Source organism: Apis mellifera, linkage group LG14 (assembly GCF_003254395.2).
Source record: "Apis mellifera strain DH4 linkage group LG14, Amel_HAv3.1, whole genome shotgun sequence".
In the NCBI taxonomy this organism is placed as follows: Eukaryota; Metazoa; Arthropoda; class Insecta; order Hymenoptera; family Apidae; genus Apis; species Apis mellifera.
The window spans coordinates 5,949,597-5,972,969 of NC_037651.1; the positions used below are offsets into that span (position 1 = coordinate 5,949,597).

Genomic DNA, 23,373 nt, shown 5'->3' on the forward strand with positions numbered 1-23,373 from the left:
AAACAAAAATATAGATAAAATAATATTTATTATTGCTGATTATCATATAAAAATATATAATGATGTTTTATTATTGACAGATATTACATTGAATTATTACATTGAATTAGAATAAAAATCCCCAGATAAAACTAAACGAAGACATAATACCGATACCTACAAATGATAAGAGAGTTGAATTTTTTTATCATATAATTAATAAAATATCATTTTTGATTGAGGTAAGATAAAGCTTTATGTGTGTAATATAAGATAAGAAAGATAATAAGAGTTTATAAAAAAAATGAAAAATAATGAATAATACAAAATAAGTGTTATTCATTCTATTTTAAATTATTTTAAAAATAAAAAAAATAGTTATATTTTTTTACATATTACATTTTATTTTATATTTATAATTATGATATTAAATTTTTTCATTTTATGATTTAAAATTTTTTTAATTTTATTTATTAAACTATATTTAAAATTCAAATGAGTTTTATAAATATAGGTTATGTTTATGTTATTTAATAAATGAATTCCATATAACAATGTATTAAATAAATTATTTTTTTAAAGCCAAATATAATTTTATAACTTGAAAATAATTAAGAAATATATATTTAATGAAAATAAAATTTAAAGAAATTTATTTCTCGTTTTAATAAAAATATGTGTACATATTTATATATGCTATTATATATATAATACTATTTAATACAAAAATATTATGAATGTGTTTATATATTAATATAATTACATAAAAATTTTTATTTTCTTATTTGTAAGTATTAATTATATGCTTATAAATGAAAGATACAACAATTATAAATTATATATATAAAATATACTACAAGTGAAATAAAGTTTTATGTTTTTTTAAAACATATGTTACATGTAATAATATGTTAAAATATATAAGTTATTTCAAAGTAATATATATATTCATATCAAATATTTTTGAATTTTTAAAAATTTATAAAATGATATATTATGGATATATGCATATATTATAATTATGATATATATTCAATTAATATAATATCAGTAAATATAATAAAAACCATATATATATATATATATATATATATATATATATATATATATATATATATATATATAAATTTAAATAGATAAAATTTAATTAAAATAATATTTATACATTTGTTTATTCTTTTATATGAAATTATTATTAATTAAACTTTTTTAATTTTATAGAATAAATAAAATATAATTAATTAAAATATATATGTTATTTATTATAGCAAATCTATAATATTATAAACATGAATGGTATAATACCTGAAATGGAACAAATCATTAGTCAACTTGAAAGAGGAACTGTAGTAACAAAATTCTTTTCAAGGAAAAGACCAGAAAAAAAAACTCTTATGATAAGAAGAGAAACTAGACAAATTGTATGGTCAAGGAGTGCAACATTCAGACCTTTTGATGGTTCAGGTAAAAAAATCTTCAATTCTCAGAAATTTTAAAAATAATTTATAGAATAACAATATTATTCTATAATCCAAAGATAACTTCACTAATTTACTAATTATGACACATTTATTAAATATTAATTAAGAGAATATAAAAGAATTAACAAACATTTAATACATATACATATACATATACAAAATACATATACAAATATTTATTCTACAACAATTGAAATAAATTTTCACCTAACATTCTAGGCACACATTTTGCATGGTTATGAAGATATATCTACAGCAAAAATGGGCAAAATATTATCTGAGGATACTATTTATAGGTCAAAAACCTGAAGGAAAGGTCCTTGTGAATAATGTATATGGGTGAGTTTATAAAAAAGGTACAATCTAAATCAGTTAATGACTTGCATCTTATAAGCTTTTATGTACATGTTTTATATCTCATGTTAAATTAAATTAATATTTTTTTCTGGCTTTATTATTTTTAATTTGATAATATTCAATTATATAAATATATATGCATATCTTGGTGGACATTTCCTTCATTTTTGGTCTACAAACAAATGAGCCCATGGATACTGTTGATATATTGGAGCCCCATTGGATAGCATGGGTATTTGATTAAAATCAAAAATTTTAATAATTGTGAATGCACTGATTGTATATATTATAACAAAACATGCATATGTAATATAATAATTAAAAAAAATATATATATTTTTTAAAAATTGCTTTTATCTTTATAAATGCATAATATTTAAAAATATATTCTTGCACGTTATATTAACATATTATATATTTTATATATAGTTATGTAATATTGTGTTTTATTTTTTATTAAATATATATATAAATATATATATTGTATATATTAAAAAATGTATTTGTCTTTGATTTTAGTTGAAATAAGAGAAATCAAAGAAATTAAAATAGGAAAACATTCTAAAGATTTTGAAAAATGGCCAGAAGATGCAAAAAGAATTGAAAATCTTAGATGTTTTGTTGTATATTATGGTTCCGAATTTCGTCTTAAAACTCTTTCAATTTCTGGTAAATATATCCTTATTATTCATTAAATTTAATAATTTAATTTTATATATATTTGTCTTTTTATATTTTCGTTTTAGCTCTTAGTGAAAAAGAATGTGAACTTTGGGTAAAAGGATTACGTCGCTTGGTTCAAGATACTATAAAAGCTCCTTATCCTTTACAAGTGGAAAGATGGCTAAGAAAAGAATTTTATGCAATGGAAAATTCAAGAGAAACGTAAAAATTATTTTATTTAATTTTGAATTTATTTATAATTTATAATATTAAAATATTAAATGATTTACATTTTACAGGGTTACTTTAAAAGATATAAAAGCATTTTTACCCAGAGTTAATTGTAAGATAGCAACAAATAAACTCAGAGAACTTTTTCAAGAAATAGATACAAGAAATAGAAATGAACTTGGTTTTGATGATTTTGTTATACTTTATCATAAATTTATCTTTGATCAAAATGTAAGTTTTTGATTTATTAATGTTCTTATTCGAATATTTTGTATATTATATTTTATTTTTTCATTTTTACAGAATCTTACAGATTGGAGTAAATTACTTAATTATTCTAAAACGGGACAAATTGTGACCGTTCAAGAATTCCAAAATTTTTTAATAACTGAACAACAAGATCCTTTAGGAAATAATGAAGTTGAAGTATCATGTTTTATTAGAGATTATTTACAAGATCCTCAAAGAGATGTACAAGAACCGCATTTTACATTTTCGGAATTTATTGATTTTTTATTTTCAAAACAAAATTCTGTTTGGGATTCAAAATACTCGCGAATTTATCAAGATATGACCAAATCTCTTGCGCATTATTGGATAGCATCATCACATAATACGTAATTACTATTTTTTTTCTCTCTCCAAAAAAATAAATCTAAAATATGTAAAATATTTAATTAAATATTAATTAAAATATCTTTATAGATATTTAATGGGAGATCAAATTAGCAGTGAAAGTAGTTGCCAAGCTTATGTTCGTGCATTAAGAACTGGATGTAGATGTATAGAACTTGATTGTTGGGATGGACCAGATGGAATGCCCTTTATTTTTCATGGACACACACTAACTACAAAAATTAAATTTTTAGATGTTATAAAAACTATTAAAGAACACGCTTTTGCTACTTCTGAGTAAGTAATTAGTAATGTCTATTAAAGTATTTATCTCTAAAAATTAAAAGTATAAATATATTTTTTTTACAGTTATCCTGTCATTTTATCTATTGAAGACAATTGTACTTTACCTCAACAACGTAAAATGGCAATTACAATGCAAGATATATTTGGTGATATGTTATTAGTTCAACCTATAGATAAAAATGAAACTTGTTTACCATCACCATATGCATTGAGAAGAAAAATTATATTGAAACATAAAAAATTACCTGATGGCGTTGACGAAACATCATTTCTTATTCGAAATGATGAAAGTAGACAAGAAATGGATCTTAGAAATACAGTTAAAAATGGCATTTTATATCTTGAAGATCCTGTTGATAGAGAATGGAATCCACATTTTTTTGTATTAACACAACAAAAATTATTTTATACAGATACATTTTCTAGAACCCAAGAAAATGAACACGATGATGATGAAGAAACTGTAATTCGGCGACCAACTGATGTATGTACATATATATCAACCATATTTTAAATAAATTTTTGTTAAATTTTATTATATTATTAAATTTTATCATTGATTATAACATAGGGAGTACCAAATGATGAATTACATTTTGGAGAAAAATGGTTTCATGGTAAATTAGCAAGAGGAAGAGAAGAAGCAGAAGAATTATTACGACGTTATTCACATCTTAGCGATGGAACATTTTTAGTTCGACAATGCGTTACATTTGTAGGTGATTATTGTCTTTCTTTTTGGCGCAAAGGCAAAGTAAATCATTGTCGTATTAAACTCAAACAAGAAATGGGACAAACGCAATATTATCTTATTGATACAAATTGTTTTGATAGTTTGTATAGTTTAATTACATATTACCGCAGTCATCCATTAAGAAGTCAAGTAAGAATGAACAATATTTTAAATAATAATTATCTTTGTTGTTGTTTTCATAATGTTGTTTTATTGATTTACAAATATTCTAAATAAAACGAATAGGAATTTTTAATCACACTTCAAGAACCAGTTCCGCAACCAAATAAACATGAAGAAAAAGAATGGTGGCATGCAGAATGTACTCGAACTTTAGCTGAAGAAATGTTAAAACGAATTCCTACAGATGGTGCATTTTTAGTAAGACCAAGTGAAAAAGAAAATAATTCTTATGCTATATCTTTTAGGTAAAATATTTTAAAATATTAATTATTATTCTTTGAAGTTTTATTGTTTTTTTTTCTTTTTTTTTTTTTTTTTTTTTGTCATTTCAGAGCAGAAAATAAAATTAAGCATTGCAGAATTAAATTAGAAGGACGTCTGTATACTATTGGTACTGTACAATTTGAAAGTTTGGTTGAATTAGTTAATTATTATGAAAGACATCCATTATATAAAAAAATCAAATTAAGTCATCCTGTAAATGAAGATGTTATTAGAAAAATAGAACTGGTATATAGTTTTATATTTTATATTTTTGATATTAAATAATTTTTTTGACATATAAATTTGTCAAATTTTTTTTATTTCATAGGATATAGATGATGGGTCTGTTTATGGTATTCCTGGTTATATGGATCCTACTAGTTTTACTTCGAAAGTAAGATTTGATAAATAATTCATAAATTATATAAAAATATTATATAAAATAAAATAATGAGTTATGTAAATAAGATAATAATAAGATAATAAGTTATATAAAATCTTAATTTATTTTAAAGGTAACTGTAAAAGCTATATATGATTATAAAGCAAGAAGGGATGATGAATTAACATTAGTAAAACATGCTATAATAACAAACGTACATCGACAAAGTGGTGGTTGGTGGCGAGGAGATTATGGTGGTAAAAAACAACATTGGTTTCCTGCTAGTTATGTAGAAGAAATAAAACCACAAGATAATCAAGGAGATGTAAATTATTTTATTTTATAATTTTAGATATTATTAAATAAAGCATTAAATATATTTATATATTTATTTTTATTTTCAGTCAGCAGATTCTATGATGTTTGGTAGTCTACAGAAAGGTTCATTAGATATTATGGGTGCTGTTGTTGAATTAAGAGTAGGAGGAAGACCTGATTTAAAATGGATATTAAGAATACAAAATCCTAGTATGTGTTCAGTATTTGAAGTAGCAACTTCTTCAGAAGATACAGCATTAGAATGGATGTCCAGTATTAAAGAAACTGCTCAAAATGCCAGTGTTAGAGTAAATATATAAACTTTTATATTTTTAAAGAAATAGTAATAATATTTGAATTTAAATAATCATTAATTATTATAACATTTTTATATTATCACATAAATCATTTTTTTTTTTTTAGGAGAATCAACATAAAGAAATGGAACGTGCATGGAGAATTGCTAAAGAAATGTCTAATCTAATAGTTTACTGCAGATCTGTTGCATTCAATTTAGATAGAATAAAAACAAAAGGTTTTACATTTAATGAAATGAGTAGCTTTCCTGAAACTAAAGCTGAAAAACTTATGTGTCAACAAGAAAACAAATTTTTTATAAAATATCATCAGGTAAATTAAATAAATATAAAATTATAATATAAAATTTAATTTTCAAATTAAAAAAATAAAAATATTTACAATTATAATTTTATAGATTCAATTTAGTAGAGTATATCCTAAAGGACAACGAATTGATTCATCAAATTATAATCCCGTACCAATGTGGAATGCTGGTTGTCAGATGGTAGCATTGAATTATCAAACTGGTGATAAATCAATGCAACTTAATCAAGCCAAATTTAAAGAAAATGGGAATTGTGGTTACATTTTAAAACCGGAATTTATGTTTAGAGATGATTTTAATCCATATGATAAAAATTGTTTATATGGAGTAGAATCACTTAAGTTTATTTTAAAAGTTATTGGTGCAAGGCATTTAATTCGATCAGGAAGAGGTATAGCTAGTCCTTTTGTTGAAATTGAAATAATAGGAGCAGATTTTGATTCTGGTACAAAATTAACAACAAGAACAATACGTAAGCATGAAAATTTTATATATTAAAACATTTTGATATATAAATAATAATTAAATTAATATTATAGCTGATAATGGATTCAATCCTATGTGGAATGAATCTTGTGAATTTGAAGTTTTTAATCCATATTTCGCATTCATACGATTTGTTGTGCAAGATGAAGATATGTTTGGTGATAGTAATTTTATTGGACAAGCCACTTATCCTGTATGTATTATATAAAATTATTATTATTTTTAAATTAATATTTATTTTTAATTCGTAATTCGTTAAGGTGCGATGTCTACGATCAGGATATAGAAGTGTTCCATTACAAAATAATTATAGTGAAGATCTTGAACTCGCATCATTATTAATACATCTTCGAATTATATCTTCAGTAAGTATAGAATTCTAATTTTATTATTCTATTCAATTCTATTATTTTTTCAAACGTATTTTTTTCTATTATAAATTATAAAATTTATGATCATTATAGGTACATTCTCATAATTTGTAAAATAATACAAAATTACAAGTTTTGAAATATTTGAAGATGCACATTAAAAATGAGATAGGTAATAATTCAAAACATGAAATAATTATTTATTTATAGTATTATATAATAGCCTTTTTACATAAATTTTACATACAAATTTTTACATAAATTTTATTGTTTTAGATTATCACTTAATATGAATATTATTTAAAAAAAAACTAAAAATGATATATTTTAATCAAAATTTAAAATCAATTAAAATATTGCTATAGAAGACTGCTTATAAGGATTTAAATTTTAAATGAAATCAATATTACAAATAAATATATTTTTTTCTTATAAACATAATTATATAGATAATTCAGAAATATTATAAATATAAACAAATTATATAAACAGATAATATAAAAAAAAAATAATTGCCACAGTATTGAAAAACTAGATATTAAACAAAATTAAATATGAAAAACTAAAAAATGCAATATCTTTAAAAACGTGACATATTAACATATTAATATATGATTATAAAGCAAGAAAGAATGATGAATTAATGTTAGTTAATTAATGATGAATTAAAACATGCTATAATAACAAACGTATATCGACAAAGATGGTGAAATATTTGTAATATGAAAAGATTTTAAAGAAATCTTTTTTGTTAATATATATTACTATTTAATTTATAGTTCATGTATAAGATATATATGAATTATAAAAAAAATTAATGCGATTTAGAATTTTTTTTTTTTTTTTTTTTTTTTTTTAATAAAAAAATAATATATGTAATACAAATATAATTCAAGTATAATTCAAGTAAATATCTTTAAATTGTTATTATAGATATATCTTTTTTTCATTAAGTTTTTATTAAAAGTAAAAAAAAGTAGATATAAATAATTTTTATATCTACTTTATATAAACTATATTTTAGACTGAAATAATATGCACAATACGCTTTTAATTTTTTTCATTAGAGAGATATTTCAATATGAATACTATTTATTATTTCAAAGATACATAATAATATAGAAAAAAATTAACAATGAGAGGCTGATTATTAAATGAATACAAATATTTGTATTATTTTTCATATCAAATCATAAATTATGGCTTATATGAAATGAGATATAAATCTACATATTGTCAGGTAACGTATCATAAAATTATATAGTTTTTTTTTAACAAATATAAAAAATTATTATTTTCCATTTTTTTGCTTTTTTTATATATAAAATGTAATACAAATATATATATATATATATATATATATATATATGTTCTAAAAAATTTTTTATCGCGTTGTTCCTATTAATTACAATATAAATTTTTATATTTAAAAATAGTATTATTATAACTACTTGTTCTTTCAAACAAGACTTTTCGAAATCTTGTTCTTTCAAATAAGATATTTCGAATAATAAATATGAGAATTTTTAATATAATTTTGTATGGTATTTGTATGAGCATATACTTATATTCTTTATGATTTTGTATCATGGATTATAGTAAATAATTTTATTTTGATTTTAATTAATATGAGATTTAATTAATATGTATATGATTTTTTATGTAATTTGTCTTTTTTATAAATATGTGTTATATTTAGACAAATTTTTAGCTAGTATGTTTTTATTTTATAATTGATGATTCAAATATATATAGAGTGTTCCAAAAATATTGAAACATCCTTAAATAGAAAATTCCTGAGATAATTCCAGCAACATTTTTTTTTTTTTTGTAAAACTTTTAATAAATTTATAGTTATAAATTTATTAATGAGTTATTAATAAAAAAGATTAGCAATCATAAAGTACGTAATTTAGTTGAACCGCGACAGTAATGTTGACTCCATGTCGTCGATCAAATACAAACAAATACAAGCAATATATATCGTAAAAAATATGTTGAATATGAGATATAATATATAAATATGAATATTTATATAGATAAAAAATTACATCAAATTATATCCAGAAAAACTATAATATTCAATATATCTTCTTCGACATATGTTGTTTGGATTTATTCGTGCTCGGTAACTGGTACATAGCTTGTTGCAGCTCGATTAAATTACTCTGTGATTAATCAATATTTTTTTGTTAATAACAAAAACCATAACGAAAGTTTTTGCAAAAAAAAATATTGTTTGAAATCTTGTTAGAAATCTCCAGTTTATGGATATTTTAACATTTTTAGGACACCTTGTATATAACATAACAGTGCTATTGGTTAAAATGACATATGTAATAATTAAGATAATAAATTATTCTAATATATGCATATGAAAAATACATATTGATATATTATGTATATTAGATGTAATTAATGTTACATATAAACTTTTAAAAATAAAAAATATAAAGTATTAAATATTATTATTTATTTACTTATTTGTTATATATATCTTGTTATATATTATCTTTTATCAAAAAAAAATGAATATAAAATTTTTTATACGCGATATCAAATAATCTTAGAATTAAACACAGATATATTTCAAGTATATATATTAAATAAATTAATGCTGAAAGTATATTTTTTTTTATTTCTATTTATCTAATAAATTATCTAATAAAATTTTTTTCATTTGTTTCTTTAATACGAGTTTTTTAAAGATTTTTTTTGTAAAATTTTTTTAATCATATAGGTATTAATATTTAATATATTTAATTTATATTTTTATTGCTTAATATCAAATTAAAACAAACAATTTATTAAGTATATATTTTATTAAATGAAATATGACAAAAATATAATATTAATATACAATATTAATTCTAAATGTAAAATTCTGAATAACTAAAAAAAGGAGTATGCTTTATCATGGATTAAACTTATATATAGAAAATTTGAAAACATGAAATTTTAATTTATATATCTTTTTAACTGTAATAAACAAATTATACACTTTGTTGAAGATATTGATCAAATAAAAATATAGATAAATGACTACTACTTTCATCAATGAAACGTTTCATATCCCTTATATGACCTGCTAATTCTCGAACACGGTCTGCTTGTGGTTCTAAAAATTTCTCTTCCATGTAATGAGCAATAGCAGAATCTTGTTTTTTATTTGCCTTTTCATGTATCTTTAGTGCTTGATTTGCAAATGATTTTTGAATTTCAAGTGCTGTGGCTAAACTTGCAAATTCATTCAATTCTAAAGTTTTTATCATCTAAAAAAATATGAAATTAGTAATATTTCTTTTTTATTCTTATATTGTAAATAAATAAAATATATAAATACAGGAGTAAACTTTGGCTCTTGTCCGAAATTCATTGAACCACCTCGTTTAGTAATATATTTAATTAAATCAATTCCATTTTCCCACATTTCATCAGAATATTTACGATATAATTTCTTAAATCCTTCACGTTGATTTTCATAATTTCCCAAATAAGTAGACATTAATAAAAATCGAAAACTGTATTCAATATTACCATATGCATAAGATTGAAGAGGTACTAAAAGTTCATGAATATTTCCATATGTTGCATTACAATTTGATTCAATACCTAAATATAAAAATTTAAATATTCTTATATTTTTATAAATATAAAAAGATAAAAATTTTTTAAGAATAAAATTTATTTATTTTCAAAAATATTAAATATTTTAATATATATATGCATTACACACCTATCTCATGTTTTTTTGTAGTACTGCAAAATTTGTTCACTTCATCAGTACAATATTCAGCAGAGGCAGTTGCCAAAAATATGAATAATATTCCAAGGAACAACATGTTTTCTGTGCTATCAAACAATAGATAAAATAAAGCATAATTAATGAATACTTATATAATTACATACATTAATTATTTATGCCAATTAAATAATATATTTAAGAAATAATATATTTAAGAAATTAATTTAAATATTTAACATTATCTAAAATTATCTAAAATTAATATTAGATTTTCTCTTTCTATTTTAATATAATTCGTTAATAAAAGATAATATTTTTAATAATTTCTATTATATATTTCTATATATTTCTATATATATTATATATAGACAAATGAAATAATAATTATATTGTTAAATTTTAAATAACATGTACAATTGTTTTTATACTTATAAAAATGTACTAAATTAGTAATAGAAAGGGATAATAAAAAAAAAATATGAAAACTCATTTAAAAGTTAAAAAAATTAATATAAATTAAGACTCAAAAAAAAAAAATTACACATTCTTTGCATCAAAGAAAAATTGATATTATCTATAGATATCAGATATATTGCACAATGATATTTTCATTGTATTGAAATACGCAATATTTTACATCAAATAAAAAAATTATGTTTAATAAAAAAATATATTCTTCGCAACTGTATTAATCTCATCTTCTATTTATATATCTAACAAATATAATTATAATATAAAAAATTGAATTTAAATTATCCATTATATACTTACTAAAACGATGTACTTATTTAAGGGAAGTAACGTGAATACTCTCGTTTCGACGTTCTTCCAACAATGAACATTGAACAACACGTTCGTTGGTAGTTTTCACGAAGTCATAGTCAGCTGATAGGTAAAGCGCATGCGTGATAAGAAAGGGAATAGAAAATTCCAGTTACTCCCCGTCGATTAAAGTACGAATGTACATTTGTTGATCAATTATTAAATGATCGATGGTCGTACATTATATTTAGTTCACGCACGTTCTCTTATCTAGCTTCATTAAAGCAGCCTTCTATACCAGTGTGTATAAAGGTTGCTTCCGAAACAGAGAAAATTAAAAGCACTCTCGCGAATTTTAAAATAATAGCTTTTAATAAATAATTATTAATAATGAAGCTACTTTATGTTCTTTTTATTGTTTTCGTTTACATCAATGGATCACTAGGAAATGACAGTGCAACAAGATCATGTAAGTTCATTATTTATTTTACAATATTTATTCTGAATACATTTATATGAGACATCTATTGAGGTTAGCATGCTATTTTCCGATAGATTTCATTGTTCCCTATTCTGTCCATCTTTAAACAAACTTCTGTATTTCTAGAAGAGATATCAAATACAGAAATAAGTATTTATTAATATTAATATTTTTAAATCGATATTTAATGATATAAAGATGTTATAGATATAATTTATTCGTGTTATAATGCAATAACTTAATGCGTATATTCTTTGTAAATAACTTATTTTTCTCAGAATGAATATATCGTCAATTCGCGATATATTAAACATAAAATCTATTTTAAATATCAATGTTAGAAATAAAATGATCTTAATAATAAACATTAATGATCCGCGATTATAAATATTAATTTTAAAATTATTTCAATATAAATATATATTTAATACTTTATATAGAATTGCATGTAATTACAAAAGAAAATTATATATGTTATATATTTTTATAAAATATAAATATAATTTTTAATGTAAGGCAATTCATGCATATTTTCTATTGTTATGAAACTGTATTCGAATATTATTTTCTTTATTTAGATTTATCACAAACATTTACTTTATTAGTCATAATATATCAGTCATATAAGATAAAAAATGTTGGAATTTCCGTAAATTGGAGATTTCTGAATAATTTCAAACATCATTTCCTTTGCAAAAACTTTCATTACAGCTTTGTTAACGAAGTATTAACAAAAAAACACTAGATAATAAAACGTATGGTCTAGAGCCACGACAATACATTGGTTATATGCCGCCAATCAAACATGAATAATCCAAGCAATATATGTTGTAGAAAATATGTTGAATATAAGATTTAATATAAATATAAATACGAAGAAAACTACAATATTCAATATATCTTCAACATATGTTGCTTGAATTTATTCACATTCTGTCGCCGGTACATAATTTATGCTATTATCACGGTTCAATTAGTGCTATATGCTCCGTGATTGGCCAATGTTTTTTTGTTAATAACTCATAGACAAAGTCATAACGAAAGTTATAAAAAATATTATTTGAAATTATCTCAGAAATTTTTAGTTTACGGATTCTAATATTTTTGGGACATTTCTGTATATCATTTTATTATCATTATTTGCATTTATTAAAAAATTTTTATACAATTTTATATAATTTTATATAAATTATTAAATTTATAATATTATTTCTAAAGTTATTTTTTAATTTTTTTATTTATTGAATTATTTATTATTTATTATTTATTATTTATTATTTATATATTGCATGTATATTTCTTTGTTTCATATGTTACAATAAATATTTCAAATAGTTTAGAATCATCTTATCTATATAATTTCTATATTTAATGTGAGATATTATACATTACTCTATTGACCTAATTGAAGATTATCAAATTATCACTTTATATGCATGGATAACAATAAAATTTTAATATAAAATCATTTTTTATGATTTATTATTATTATTAATTATCAATATTATAATCATTAAAATAAAATTTTTTGATATTATATAAAATTTATTAATAAAATAATTTAATAAAAAATAAGTTTTAATTTCTTATTATAATATAATAATTTATATTATTTTTATATAATATTATTTTATATATATTTCTATATTATTATATATATTTATATTTTATATATTTGTGTATTTGTAATTTTTTTATTTTCAGAAAATTGTATTAAGATATGTATATATATATATATATATATACATACATATATATACATATTTGATTTATAATTTTTACATTTCACAATAACTAACAGAATTTCATAATTCTAGCCTGTTAATTACTAACCATTATTGACAATCTTATTTGTACAATGATAACATTTGATAAGCTTTACGTGACAATATAAACGTATTGATTACTGCATATTCTAAAGTCCACACTTAATATGAGTGTACTGTACATATTGTTCGGAGAAGTCAGATAATTTAATCAAAACTACTTCATCAACTATATCATCAACTTCCTTTTCTATTGTCATAAAATAGATTTTTATTTCTATTTTAGCTAGAAATATTCAATTCTCACTTACAATTTTATTTTATTGTTTATTTCTCATAAACAATAAAAATAATTTTTTATTTCATTTTTTATTATTCTTATATTATATAATTTTAAACTAATGTACTAATGATTAATTATATTAAATTATCAAGAGAAATTAAAGATATTATTGAAAATTAAATAATAAACATTTTTTATACATGTAACAGAATTTTTATCTTAAATAAAAAGTTTTATTACATTTAATAAAAAAAAAAAGTTATAGTTATTTTATCTATCTTTAATTCCAACATTTAATTAATTTAATAGCATTGCATTTATATGTTGCAATAATATTTTAATAATAGTATAACATATTTTCTGAAAATCATTATTACTTTATTTTCTTTGAATCTATTATTGAATCTAATTATGTTATTTAATATTTTAATAAAATTATATTTTTATATTTTTTTATCAATAATGAATTTTATTTTTATTAATATTAGGTATAATAAGTAATATAGCTGCTGATGAAAATGCGACAAAACATTGGTTGGATATGGATAAAAATTGTATTAAAAGCTTGGAATCTCAGGTGAATGTTGAAATTAAAGCTGCAATGACTTATCTTGCAATGGTAATTAAATTTTTTTTTTATTTTATGATGTATTTTATGTATTAATAATATTGCACTTATTTATTTTTTATTTTTTATTTTAGGGTGCTCATTTTGCTCTTGATGTAATTAATCGACCTGGATTCAGCAAATTCTTTTTTGAATCTGCTACAGAAGAAAGAGAACATGCAATAAAAGTTCTTGAATATTTATTAATGCGTGGTCAATTAACTAATATTAATGAGGATAATGTTCTTTTAAGATTTCCTTTGGTATATATTTAAAATATATTACTATTTCAATTTATGCAATTTTTATATTATGCAACTTATATTATGTATTTTAATTTTAATTTGATTATTGAATTAGATATACATGTATAAAAAAATATTTAATTATTATTTTTTTTAGGAAGCAGAGATTGAGAATTGGAACAGTGGCTATAAAGCCTTGAAAAAAGCTCTTAAATTAGAAACAAGTGTTACAAAAAGAATTCGTGAATTAATTAAAACATGTGAACATCCAAATGATATAAATTTAGTTGATTATCATGTAAGTTATAATATTATATGTTTTAAGTTTATTTTATTTTAATGAATTATTTAATTTCAGTTGGTAGATTATCTCACTGGAGAATTTTTAACTGAACAATATAAAGGACAGCGTGATCTTGCTGGTAAAATTTCATCTTTAGGTAAAATGATACAAACACATGGAATGTTAGGAGAGTTTCTATTTGATAAAAAACTTTTAAACAATGAAATTTAATTGTATTTGAAGCAAAAAAAATTTACTTCAATAAGTGAAATTATGACCATATTTAAAATAAAGTATATAACTTCATTTAATTTAGTTTTAAGTTAGTATGTGACAGATATAAATTTTTTTCTGCATAAAATATTTTTCTAAATATGGTCTGTAAAATAGATATATAAAGAACTCTGTTTATAAATGTTTGTTAAACTATAATAAATATATTACTCTTACGAAATAAATATTTTAAGATTCATACAAATATTGTTTTAATTTTTCGTTATTATTCTTAAATAAAAAAAAATTCTTTTATAATGTAATCTATTTGTGACATTTTCATAATTTAATAATAATAAATTTTAATTTTTATGAAAATTTTGTATATTCATTTTATCCAATCGTAATATATTATGTAATATATTTAAGAGATTAATGAGAAAGATTTATAGCTTTCATATAAATTTTATATTAATATTATTAATAATATTATTTGTAAAAGGAAAATATATTAAAAATGTTTTAATAAATTATTATGAATATAATTATTTTTAATATAATTTAAAACGTTTTAATATATATAATGTATTATATATAATGTATAATATTTAATTTTTTAACCTCTTATAATAGAGAGCGCTGTTAACTATGAATTTTTACTTTTTAATGGAGTTGACTATCTTGTAATCTTTTTGATATATGTGATTTTACATTCAGACCAATCAGAAGAACGAATGCTCAAATTCGTTATTTTAAAATTGAACTGAAAGTACGACGTGTTTGTAGCTTATATTTTAATTTTTAAACGTATGTATTAATTGTTATTATTTTATATATATAATTATTTGAAATATTTAAATATTTGAATTTAAATTATACTTCTATTGAATAATATATTATTTATCTTCATAAAATATTAATTAATTATGAATTCTTTATACTAAATTACTTTTTTATTTAAATATTGTTTATAAAATATAGAAATATTTTATAAATTTTTATATAATTTTTTATGTGATAGATTGATTCAATAAGTAAATTTTAAATTATTATTTATATTATTTTTAATTATAGGTAATATTTGAGGATGCTTAAGGATCAAAGAAGAACAATTTCACAAGTAGAAAACAATTTTAAACAATTAAAGATATCAAAAGTGGCTCCTGTATTAACTGAAAATACATTGAAAAATACAGAAAATTTAGATACTATAAAAAATCAATGCAGTACTTATGTAACAAATATTAAACAAAATAAAGAAAACAATTCTAAAATGTCTACAGAATTGATGCCACCACCTAAATTACCACCTGTATCTTCTAAAACAACAGAACGTATACCAAATGCAACTGATGATGAGAAAGAAAATAAAATTGTCAATAATCTAGACATTGAAAAGAATCTGGAACAAAATATTACAAATAATAAGAAACAAACTGATAAGAAATGGGTATTAACTGATTTTGATATTGGTCGACCTTTAGGAAAAGGAAAATTTGGAAATGTTTATTTAGCTAGAGAAAAGAAATCAAAATTCATTATTGCTATGAAAGTATTGTTTAAAGCACAAATACAAAAAGCCGATGTTGAACATCAAGTTAGAAGAGAAATAGAAATTCAGACACACTTAAGGTAAAAATTTTAAGTATTATAACAAAAAGAAATAAATAATGATTTAATTATAAAAATACTTTAAAATTTATTTAATTTACATTTCATTATATTATTTTATATAATTTTTATATAAATATATTGGTAAAATAAAAATATAAAGAATATTTTGAATTATATATTGAATTAAAATAAATATAAATAATATTTATTTTTTTATAGGCATCCAAATATTTTAAAAATGTATGGTTATTTTCATGATGATAAAAGAATATATTTAATTTTGGAATATGCCCCAAATGGAGAATTATTCAAGGAATTGAATGCTCAACCTGAGAAACGTTTTGATGAAATTAGAACAGCAACATATATATCTCAATTAGCAGATGCTTTAAAATATTGTCATAGTAAAAAAGTGATACATCGTGATATTAAACCTGAAAATTTATTACTTGGTATAAAGGGCGAATTAAAAGTAGCAGATTTTGGATGGTCTGTTCATGCTCCTTCCTCTAGAAGAAATACTCTTTGTGGTACTTTAGATTATTTACCACCAGAAATGATTAATGGAAACACACATGATCATACTGTAGATTTATGGGGACTTGGTGTTCTTTGTTATGAATGTTTAGTAGGCATACCTCCATTTTTAGCTAAATCTTATAATGAAACATATATGAAAATTAGGAAAGCTCAATATACATTTCCAGAATTTTTAAGTGAAGGTGCTAAGGATTTAATATCTAAAGTGAGTTTTATATTATTTATATTTTAAAATAATTATAATTAAATCAAATAAAAAGTTATTAAATATAAATTTTTCAATTTCTATTTCAGTTATTAATAGTTGATCCAGGTCAAAGATTACCTTTAGAAGATGTTTTAAGACATCCTTGGATTGTGCAAAATCGAACAACAGAACCACATGTATCATAATGTAATTGCTATAAATTATTAAGTTTTATATTTTATCTTATAAAACAATTATTTTCCTTGCAATAGAAGTTTGATTTGATATCACTAATATTGCAATTATCACATTCTAGATAAGTTTTTAGCAAAAAATCTATTTTAGATATTTTTTTATATTACATAACATTATAATATTGTTACTTCATACACAGAATAAAACATAATATAATTTGGAATAATGTATTACATGTTCTTTTTTGTTTTCTATTAATAATTTGCCATTTAATAAAATTATTTCTAAATTACAATTTTATAATCAAATAACAAAATTCATTAATTGAATTAATTTAATTTTTTGTTATAATTTTAATATAACTTATAATATAACTTATTTATATGAGACTGATTATTATACGATTATTAAATATTATACAAGACAGATGGTGAAGGTATTTCATATTTTATAACAAGAACAATTTAGAATAAAAAAAATCATGTATATATTAAATATTTTAATGTTAATAAAAAATATTTTAATTAAAAATATATTTAATAAAATATTTTTTGGAATAAAATTTAATTTCTATAAATAAAATTAATATTTCTAGAAAAAATATGATTTATATTAAAAATTTAATTATAATTACATATTATTTGTTGATAAAAAATTAAATAATTCATTATAAAACATTTAAAAAATTATTGAAAAAAATAGATTAAATTTTTTAAATAATGTAATACTTTATATAAATTTATATAAAGTAATATAAAATATATAATAAATAAAAATTTTTGTTTCTAAAATAAAGGAAATCGTATTATTTACTCAAAAATATGTTGAACATAAAATTTATTTGTTTATAAAAATTTTATAAACACATTTTTATTTATAGAAATATTATTAAGATAGTTTTATATTGCATATATTTAATATTTGAAAATTAAAAATAAATTTATTTTTTATTTGATAATAGTAAATTAAGATCTAATATTATTATAATTTATTTTCGATCGTCAGAGATGAACACTAAAATATCTTAACTATAAAAATAAAGTTAAGGTGTATATAATATCTATCTTTTAAGTGAGAGTCATCTGCTTAAAAGAACTTTTCAATGGAAGATTTTTTACACGTTTTAAGTTTAAGTCTTATTTTTATTTCACGTTTCCATAGGTTCCATAACTACATCTACTATAGGTGTGTCTATTGGAGTTTCCATAGGTGTATCATCAGATTTTTTTTTAATTGAATATAATCTTTTTAATTTTTCATAATGTTTGATATCCTAAAAATTAGAATATATAATATATAATTAATTTATAAGAAAAATGATTGATATGAATTGTATTTACCTTTTCTTGTACGGACGGTCTTATTTTATCAAACGCAACTACAATATGTCGCATAGAGATTTCTGGTTGTCCTGAATAATGCATATCCATTAATTCTCTTAATGCTTCTATACCAGCTTCTCTGATTAAAGCAGCTAAATCAGCTCCAGTATAACCATCGCATTTACTGTTATATCCTATTTCTTCAAGATTTACATCTGCAGCTAATTTTGGTTTTGTTGCATTCTATAAATATGGATTTATTTCAAGAGAAAGAAATTTTTAAAAAATATATTTTCAATCAATTTATAAGATATTACCTTTGTTAATGCTCTTAAAATATCAACACGATCTGCTGAGGTAGGCAAATCAACATATAAAATTTTATCTAATCTTCCTGGTCTTAATACTGCCGGATCAATAATATCAGGACGATTACTTGCGGCCATTAAAAATACTCCTTGTCGTCCTTCTACTCCATCCATTTCAGTTAGCATTTGATTTACAACACGCGAAGTAGCAGAATTATCACCTTCTGATCTCCTGGGACATAATGCATCTAATTCATCAAAAAATATAACACATGGAGCAGAATTTCTTGCTCTAATAAAACATTGTCGAACTGCTTTTTCACTTTCACCAACATACTAAAATAATAAAAACAAACTTTTATTTTTAATAAAAACAAATAATTGTATAATAATATTTATAATTATTAAAATATTTTTACCATATTTAGTAGTTCTGGTCCTTTAACAGAAATAAAATTAATACCAGCCTCATTTGCAATAGCTTTGGCTAATAATGTTTTTCCACAACCTGGTGGACCACATAATAATACTCCAGTAGGTGTTGTTAATCCTAATGCTGTAAAGTGTTCAGAATGTCGAATTGGTGCCTAAGATATTAAACAAAAAAAAATATTTTACTTTTCTCAAATATATTAAATTGTATGAACCCTTTTGATTACATTAATGTAAATATATTTACAAGTATAGCCATTTGTAATTCTTCTCTGATATCTCGTAAAGAGCCAACATCATCCCATGTAACATCAGGTACTGTTGCAAAGCCTTCTCTTTTGGCTGATGGCTGAATAATACGAAGAGCAGTTTCAAAATCACTATGTTCAATACATAAATTTGATAACTGCTCTGTAGGAAGCGGCGGATCATTACGTAACCAAGTAAGTAACCCTGTTAAATCTGGAGATTTAGAATTTTCCTGTATTACGTCCATTTCTAAAGTTGTTTGAGAACTTTCTGACTTAGGAACATTTTGATCTGAGGTAGATGGTTCAATAGTCACTTCATCCACTAAATTACCAGAATTTTCAAAATTTTCAGTTTTTTTTTCAATAACAGTATTATTTTCTGGAATTTCTGAAGATTTATTATCTGGTACTGATTTTAAGTTTTCAAGTATTCTAAAAATATAAGAATATATAACTGAGAAAAATATATTAAAGAAATTAATTTTAAAATATTTATTAAATTTATTACCTATCTACAGCTGCCATAGCTGCTTCTCTAATTAATGCAACTAAATCTGCACCAACAAAACCGGGTGTAAGTGAAGCTATTGTAGATAAACTAACATTTGGAGAAAGTGCTACTTTTTCTGTATGAACAGCTAAAATTTTTGCTCTTGCATCTCTATCTGGTATTCCTAGACATACTTCATGATCAAATCGACCAGCTCTTCTTAAAGCTGGATCTAATGAATCAGGACGATTTGTTGCTCCAAGTACTAATACTCTAGTACCATTTTCTTTTAAACTTAATTCTATTCAATAATACATTTTCTATTTAAAAAATTATTTTAAGATTAGCATAATTAACTATAGTCTAATTATAATAATAATTTACCATCTAAACATGATAATAATTGTGCAACAATTCTTCTTTCCATTTCTCTTTGAGCTGTGGCTCTATGTGGCGCTACAGAATCAATTTCATCTAAAAAAATTACACAAGGTGCAATTGCAAGTGCTTGTTCAAATAATTCTCGAATTCTTGCTTCACTTTCGCCTGATACTCCTGTAACTAATTCAGGTGCTGCTACTTTCAATAATGGTATACCTAATTCCTATTAAAAATATAGAATAAATAATCATATAAGAAATAAATCAATTTTCTAGAATAGTAACTTACTCCAGCAATAGCATGTGCTAATAATGTTTTTCCACATCCAGGTGGACCATGAAGTAAAAATCCTCTTGGTGGAGATATACCAAGTTCTTTAAAGATTTCTGGATGTTTCATATGAGCAAGTAATTTACATACAGTTTTTAAAACTTTATCATTTCCTCCTATGTCTGAAAATGTGATTTTTGGTTCAGAAATTGGTATTCTTTTAATTTTATCATTTCCTCTTATGTCTGAAAATGTGATTTTTGGGTCAGAAATTGGTATTCCTTTAGTTTTCCTTACAAACGTGAATTGACAATCAGCATCTTCATCACGTTGTCGCTTCTTAGCAGATTCTATTGTTGTACTTGTAGTTGTTGTAGTAGTTGTTGTACTTGTTGTTGTTGTTTGTTGTATTTCTTTACTAGGCTAAAAATTAAATTAAAAATTAAATGCAATATTTCTACCATAATATTACTTTAATGTAATAAATTTCAAGTATTAGTAATTACTTATACTATTTTAATATTAAAAGTTTTTTTTATTAAATTAGATAATATTAATTAACAATTAGATAATATTAACAAAATTTAAAAAATTAAATAAGAATAAAAAAAGCTTTAAATTTACTCTTCTCAGTTGTTCAATTTCTTTAGCATGTGTAGTCTTTTCTGTACTTGAAGATGGACCTGGTTTTTGTTGCAGATTCTCCACAACTTCAGGTTCAGTTGCTTTTCTTGAATTTGATTCCATTTTATTTACATCATCATCACTACTAATATCTATAAGTTCTTTATCACTAGAATTCCCATTCTGTTTATTTTGTGACTTTTTATACATTTTTAATAACATTCCATCTAACATGGTATTTTGTGGATCTGACTAAAATCAATATATTTTTCTCTAGATTTAATGTAATATATTATATTATGTTTATATTTTACTATATTTATATTTATACCTCAACATCAACTTCTTCCTCTTCATCTTCATCATCATAAGTAGGCCATTCACGAGAACAATATTTTTTTGCAAACATTTCTGTAAGTTCATCATATGCTTTACGTACTAGTGCTCTAAAAGGACCCCGTTTTTTAATACGGTAGTCTTTATATTTTTTTTGTAAAGCATCTGCCATTTCATTAACATCAATATAAACTTTATTTTCATTTTCATGCATATACTAAAATAATAATAAAATTAATTATTCAGAAACTTATATTAATAAGTTATAATAAATATTAATAAATTATTATGTTAATATATTGTTATTATCTTAAATTTAAAAATAATTTTTCAAAGTAGTTAATAATCATATGATTAAATTTTTCATAAAGTTATTATAAAGTTAAATTCTGAAATATAAAAATATTTAAAGTATAAAATAAAATCAGATTTTACTTTAAAAAAAAATATTAAATTCGAATTTTATTTTTAAAAATTTGTAAAAATTATTTTATATAAAAATATCTTACATATATAAAAAAAATTATTACATTATATATTTTTGAGTTTAATGCATGAATTTACCGCGCAAATTGTGTAATGTAAAAGTGTTTATTTTAATAAACATATTTCATTAGTTAAATTAAAAATATTTTAAATATTATCAAATAATTAAATTACCGTTTGCACACGTGAAATTAATAATTTATCTCGCAAAAATTTATGGGAAGAATCAATTTTGTGTTTATTATTCATAGTTTTTGATTTATAATCTCCACTAGATCCTTGTAATGGAATGATATCAATTGAGGAATTCAATTTTCCAACTTTCTGCATTTTTCTAATCTTTAATGTCTGATATTAATGAGCACTGTTGCAGAAATAATATGATCACTAGATCTTTATTTTTGCACGTTCTGACACGTGTTACCATGTATGCATCATCAATATTCTTTTATCACGAGTGCGTCTTCGATTTTACAAAACTCCAATTCTTCTCTAATGAAAAGAAGAGGGTGTATCAATAAAGCGGGAATAATTTCCCTAGTAAATTATGATAAAAAG

General features: G+C 21.4%; 5 protein-coding genes across 7 annotated transcripts; 3 read left to right on the forward strand and 2 right to left on the reverse strand.

Annotated features, from left to right (window-relative positions):
- Positions 1 to 119: 119 nt before the first annotated feature.
- On the forward strand, positions 120 to 7,150 carry LOC551709 (1-phosphatidylinositol 4,5-bisphosphate phosphodiesterase gamma-1). Of its 3 annotated transcripts, none has more exons than XM_026445205.1 (19): positions 120 to 221; positions 1,248 to 1,443; positions 2,337 to 2,486; positions 2,564 to 2,702; positions 2,780 to 2,942; positions 3,015 to 3,328; positions 3,417 to 3,623; positions 3,696 to 4,116; positions 4,204 to 4,515; positions 4,612 to 4,793; positions 4,881 to 5,058; positions 5,141 to 5,206; positions 5,328 to 5,519; positions 5,599 to 5,820; positions 5,936 to 6,142; positions 6,228 to 6,609; positions 6,677 to 6,816; positions 6,884 to 6,988; positions 7,088 to 7,150. In XM_026445205.1, the coding sequence occupies exons 2-19, from the start codon at positions 1,269 to 1,271 to the stop codon at positions 7,106 to 7,108; spliced, it is 3,576 nt and encodes a 1,191-aa protein (XP_026300990.1). In that variant the 5' UTR covers positions 120 to 221; positions 1,248 to 1,268; the 3' UTR covers positions 7,109 to 7,150. The 3 variants fall into 3 exon arrangements, with proteins under 3 accessions (XP_026300990.1, XP_026300988.1, XP_026300989.1); XM_026445203.1 differs by lacking the exon at positions 120 to 221 and adding an exon at positions 1,680 to 1,799; XM_026445204.1 differs by lacking the exon at positions 120 to 221 and adding an exon at positions 1,680 to 2,049 and having other exon boundaries at positions 1,261 to 1,443.
- A 2,647-nt stretch (positions 7,151 to 9,797) lies between these two features.
- LOC551684 (ferritin heavy polypeptide-like 17) lies at positions 9,798 to 11,637 on the reverse strand. The gene is made up of 4 exons (XM_624073.5): positions 11,511 to 11,637; positions 10,731 to 10,846; positions 10,338 to 10,606; positions 9,798 to 10,266 (listed from the first exon to the last, which is right to left on the reverse strand). The coding sequence occupies exons 2-4, from the start codon at positions 10,834 to 10,836 to the stop codon at positions 9,988 to 9,990; spliced, it is 654 nt and encodes a 217-aa protein (XP_624076.1). The 5' UTR covers positions 10,837 to 10,846; positions 11,511 to 11,637; the 3' UTR covers positions 9,798 to 9,987.
- LOC551651 (ferritin subunit) lies at positions 11,557 to 15,418 on the forward strand. The gene is made up of 5 exons (XM_026445206.1): positions 11,557 to 11,970; positions 14,520 to 14,650; positions 14,734 to 14,901; positions 15,041 to 15,181; positions 15,242 to 15,418. The coding sequence occupies exons 1-5, from the start codon at positions 11,892 to 11,894 to the stop codon at positions 15,395 to 15,397; spliced, it is 675 nt and encodes a 224-aa protein (XP_026300991.1). The 5' UTR covers positions 11,557 to 11,891; the 3' UTR covers positions 15,398 to 15,418.
- Positions 15,419 to 16,034: 616 nt separating this feature from the next.
- Positions 16,035 to 18,145, forward strand: LOC412271 (serine/threonine-protein kinase Aurora-2). Its single transcript, XM_395732.6, has 4 exons — positions 16,035 to 16,186; positions 16,454 to 17,011; positions 17,213 to 17,738; positions 17,828 to 18,145. The coding sequence occupies exons 2-4, from the start codon at positions 16,467 to 16,469 to the stop codon at positions 17,924 to 17,926; spliced, it is 1,170 nt and encodes a 389-aa protein (XP_395732.3). The 5' UTR covers positions 16,035 to 16,186; positions 16,454 to 16,466; the 3' UTR covers positions 17,927 to 18,145.
- Positions 18,146 to 18,735: 590 nt separating this feature from the next.
- Positions 18,736 to 23,304, reverse strand: LOC409408 (nuclear valosin-containing protein-like). Its single transcript, XM_392923.7, has 11 exons — positions 22,990 to 23,304; positions 22,325 to 22,546; positions 21,994 to 22,245; positions 21,388 to 21,792; positions 21,103 to 21,322; positions 20,737 to 21,019; positions 20,225 to 20,660; positions 19,965 to 20,132; positions 19,555 to 19,881; positions 19,256 to 19,480; positions 18,736 to 19,188 (listed from the first exon to the last, which is right to left on the reverse strand). Exons 1-11 carry the CDS (start codon positions 23,143 to 23,145, stop codon positions 19,063 to 19,065), a joined length of 2,820 nt encoding a protein of 939 aa, XP_392923.5. The 5' UTR covers positions 23,146 to 23,304; the 3' UTR covers positions 18,736 to 19,062.
- Between the last annotated feature and the right edge of the window lie 69 nt (positions 23,305 to 23,373).

Excerpts from the sequence above, each read along its gene's own strand:
- LOC551709 (XM_026445205.1), top strand. The coding sequence starts at position 1,269 with ATGAATGGTATAATACCTGAAATGGAACAAATCATTAGTCAACTTGAA. Across the intron at positions 2,943-3,014 it reads AATTTATCTTTGATCAAAAT|AATCTTACAGATTGGAGTAA; the intron begins GTAAGTTTTTGA and ends TCATTTTTACAG. Across the intron at positions 5,821-5,935 it reads CTCAAAATGCCAGTGTTAGA|GAGAATCAACATAAAGAAAT; the intron begins GTAAATATATAA and ends TTTTTTTTTTAG.
- LOC551684 (XM_624073.5), bottom strand. The coding sequence starts at position 10,836 with ATGTTGTTCCTTGGAATATTATTCATATTTTTGGCAACTGCCTCTGCT. Across the intron at positions 10,607-10,730 it reads TACAAAAAAACATGAGATAG|GTATTGAATCAAATTGTAAT; the intron begins GTGTGTAATGCA and ends TTTTATATTTAG. Across the intron at positions 10,267-10,337 it reads AAGAGCCAAAGTTTACTCCT|ATGATAAAAACTTTAGAATT; the intron begins GTATTTATATAT and ends ATATTTTTTTAG.
- LOC551651 (XM_026445206.1), top strand. The coding sequence starts at position 11,892 with ATGAAGCTACTTTATGTTCTTTTTATTGTTTTCGTTTACATCAATGGA. Across the intron at positions 11,971-14,519 it reads TGACAGTGCAACAAGATCAT|GTATAATAAGTAATATAGCT; the intron begins GTAAGTTCATTA and ends TATTAATATTAG. Across the intron at positions 14,651-14,733 it reads CAATGACTTATCTTGCAATG|GGTGCTCATTTTGCTCTTGA; the intron begins GTAATTAAATTT and ends TTTTTATTTTAG.
- LOC412271 (XM_395732.6), top strand. The coding sequence starts at position 16,467 with ATGCTTAAGGATCAAAGAAGAACAATTTCACAAGTAGAAAACAATTTT. Across the intron at positions 17,012-17,212 it reads GAAATTCAGACACACTTAAG|GCATCCAAATATTTTAAAAA; the intron begins GTAAAAATTTTA and ends ATTTTTTTATAG. Across the intron at positions 17,739-17,827 it reads CTAAGGATTTAATATCTAAA|TTATTAATAGTTGATCCAGG; the intron begins GTGAGTTTTATA and ends TTTCTATTTCAG.
- LOC409408 (XM_392923.7), bottom strand. The coding sequence starts at position 23,145 with ATGCAGAAAGTTGGAAAATTGAATTCCTCAATTGATATCATTCCATTA. Across the intron at positions 21,323-21,387 it reads TAGCACATGCTATTGCTGGA|GAATTAGGTATACCATTATT; the intron begins GTAAGTTACTAT and ends TATTTTTAATAG. Across the intron at positions 20,133-20,224 it reads AATTACAAATGGCTATACTT|GCACCAATTCGACATTCTGA; the intron begins GTAAATATATTT and ends TTAATATCTTAG.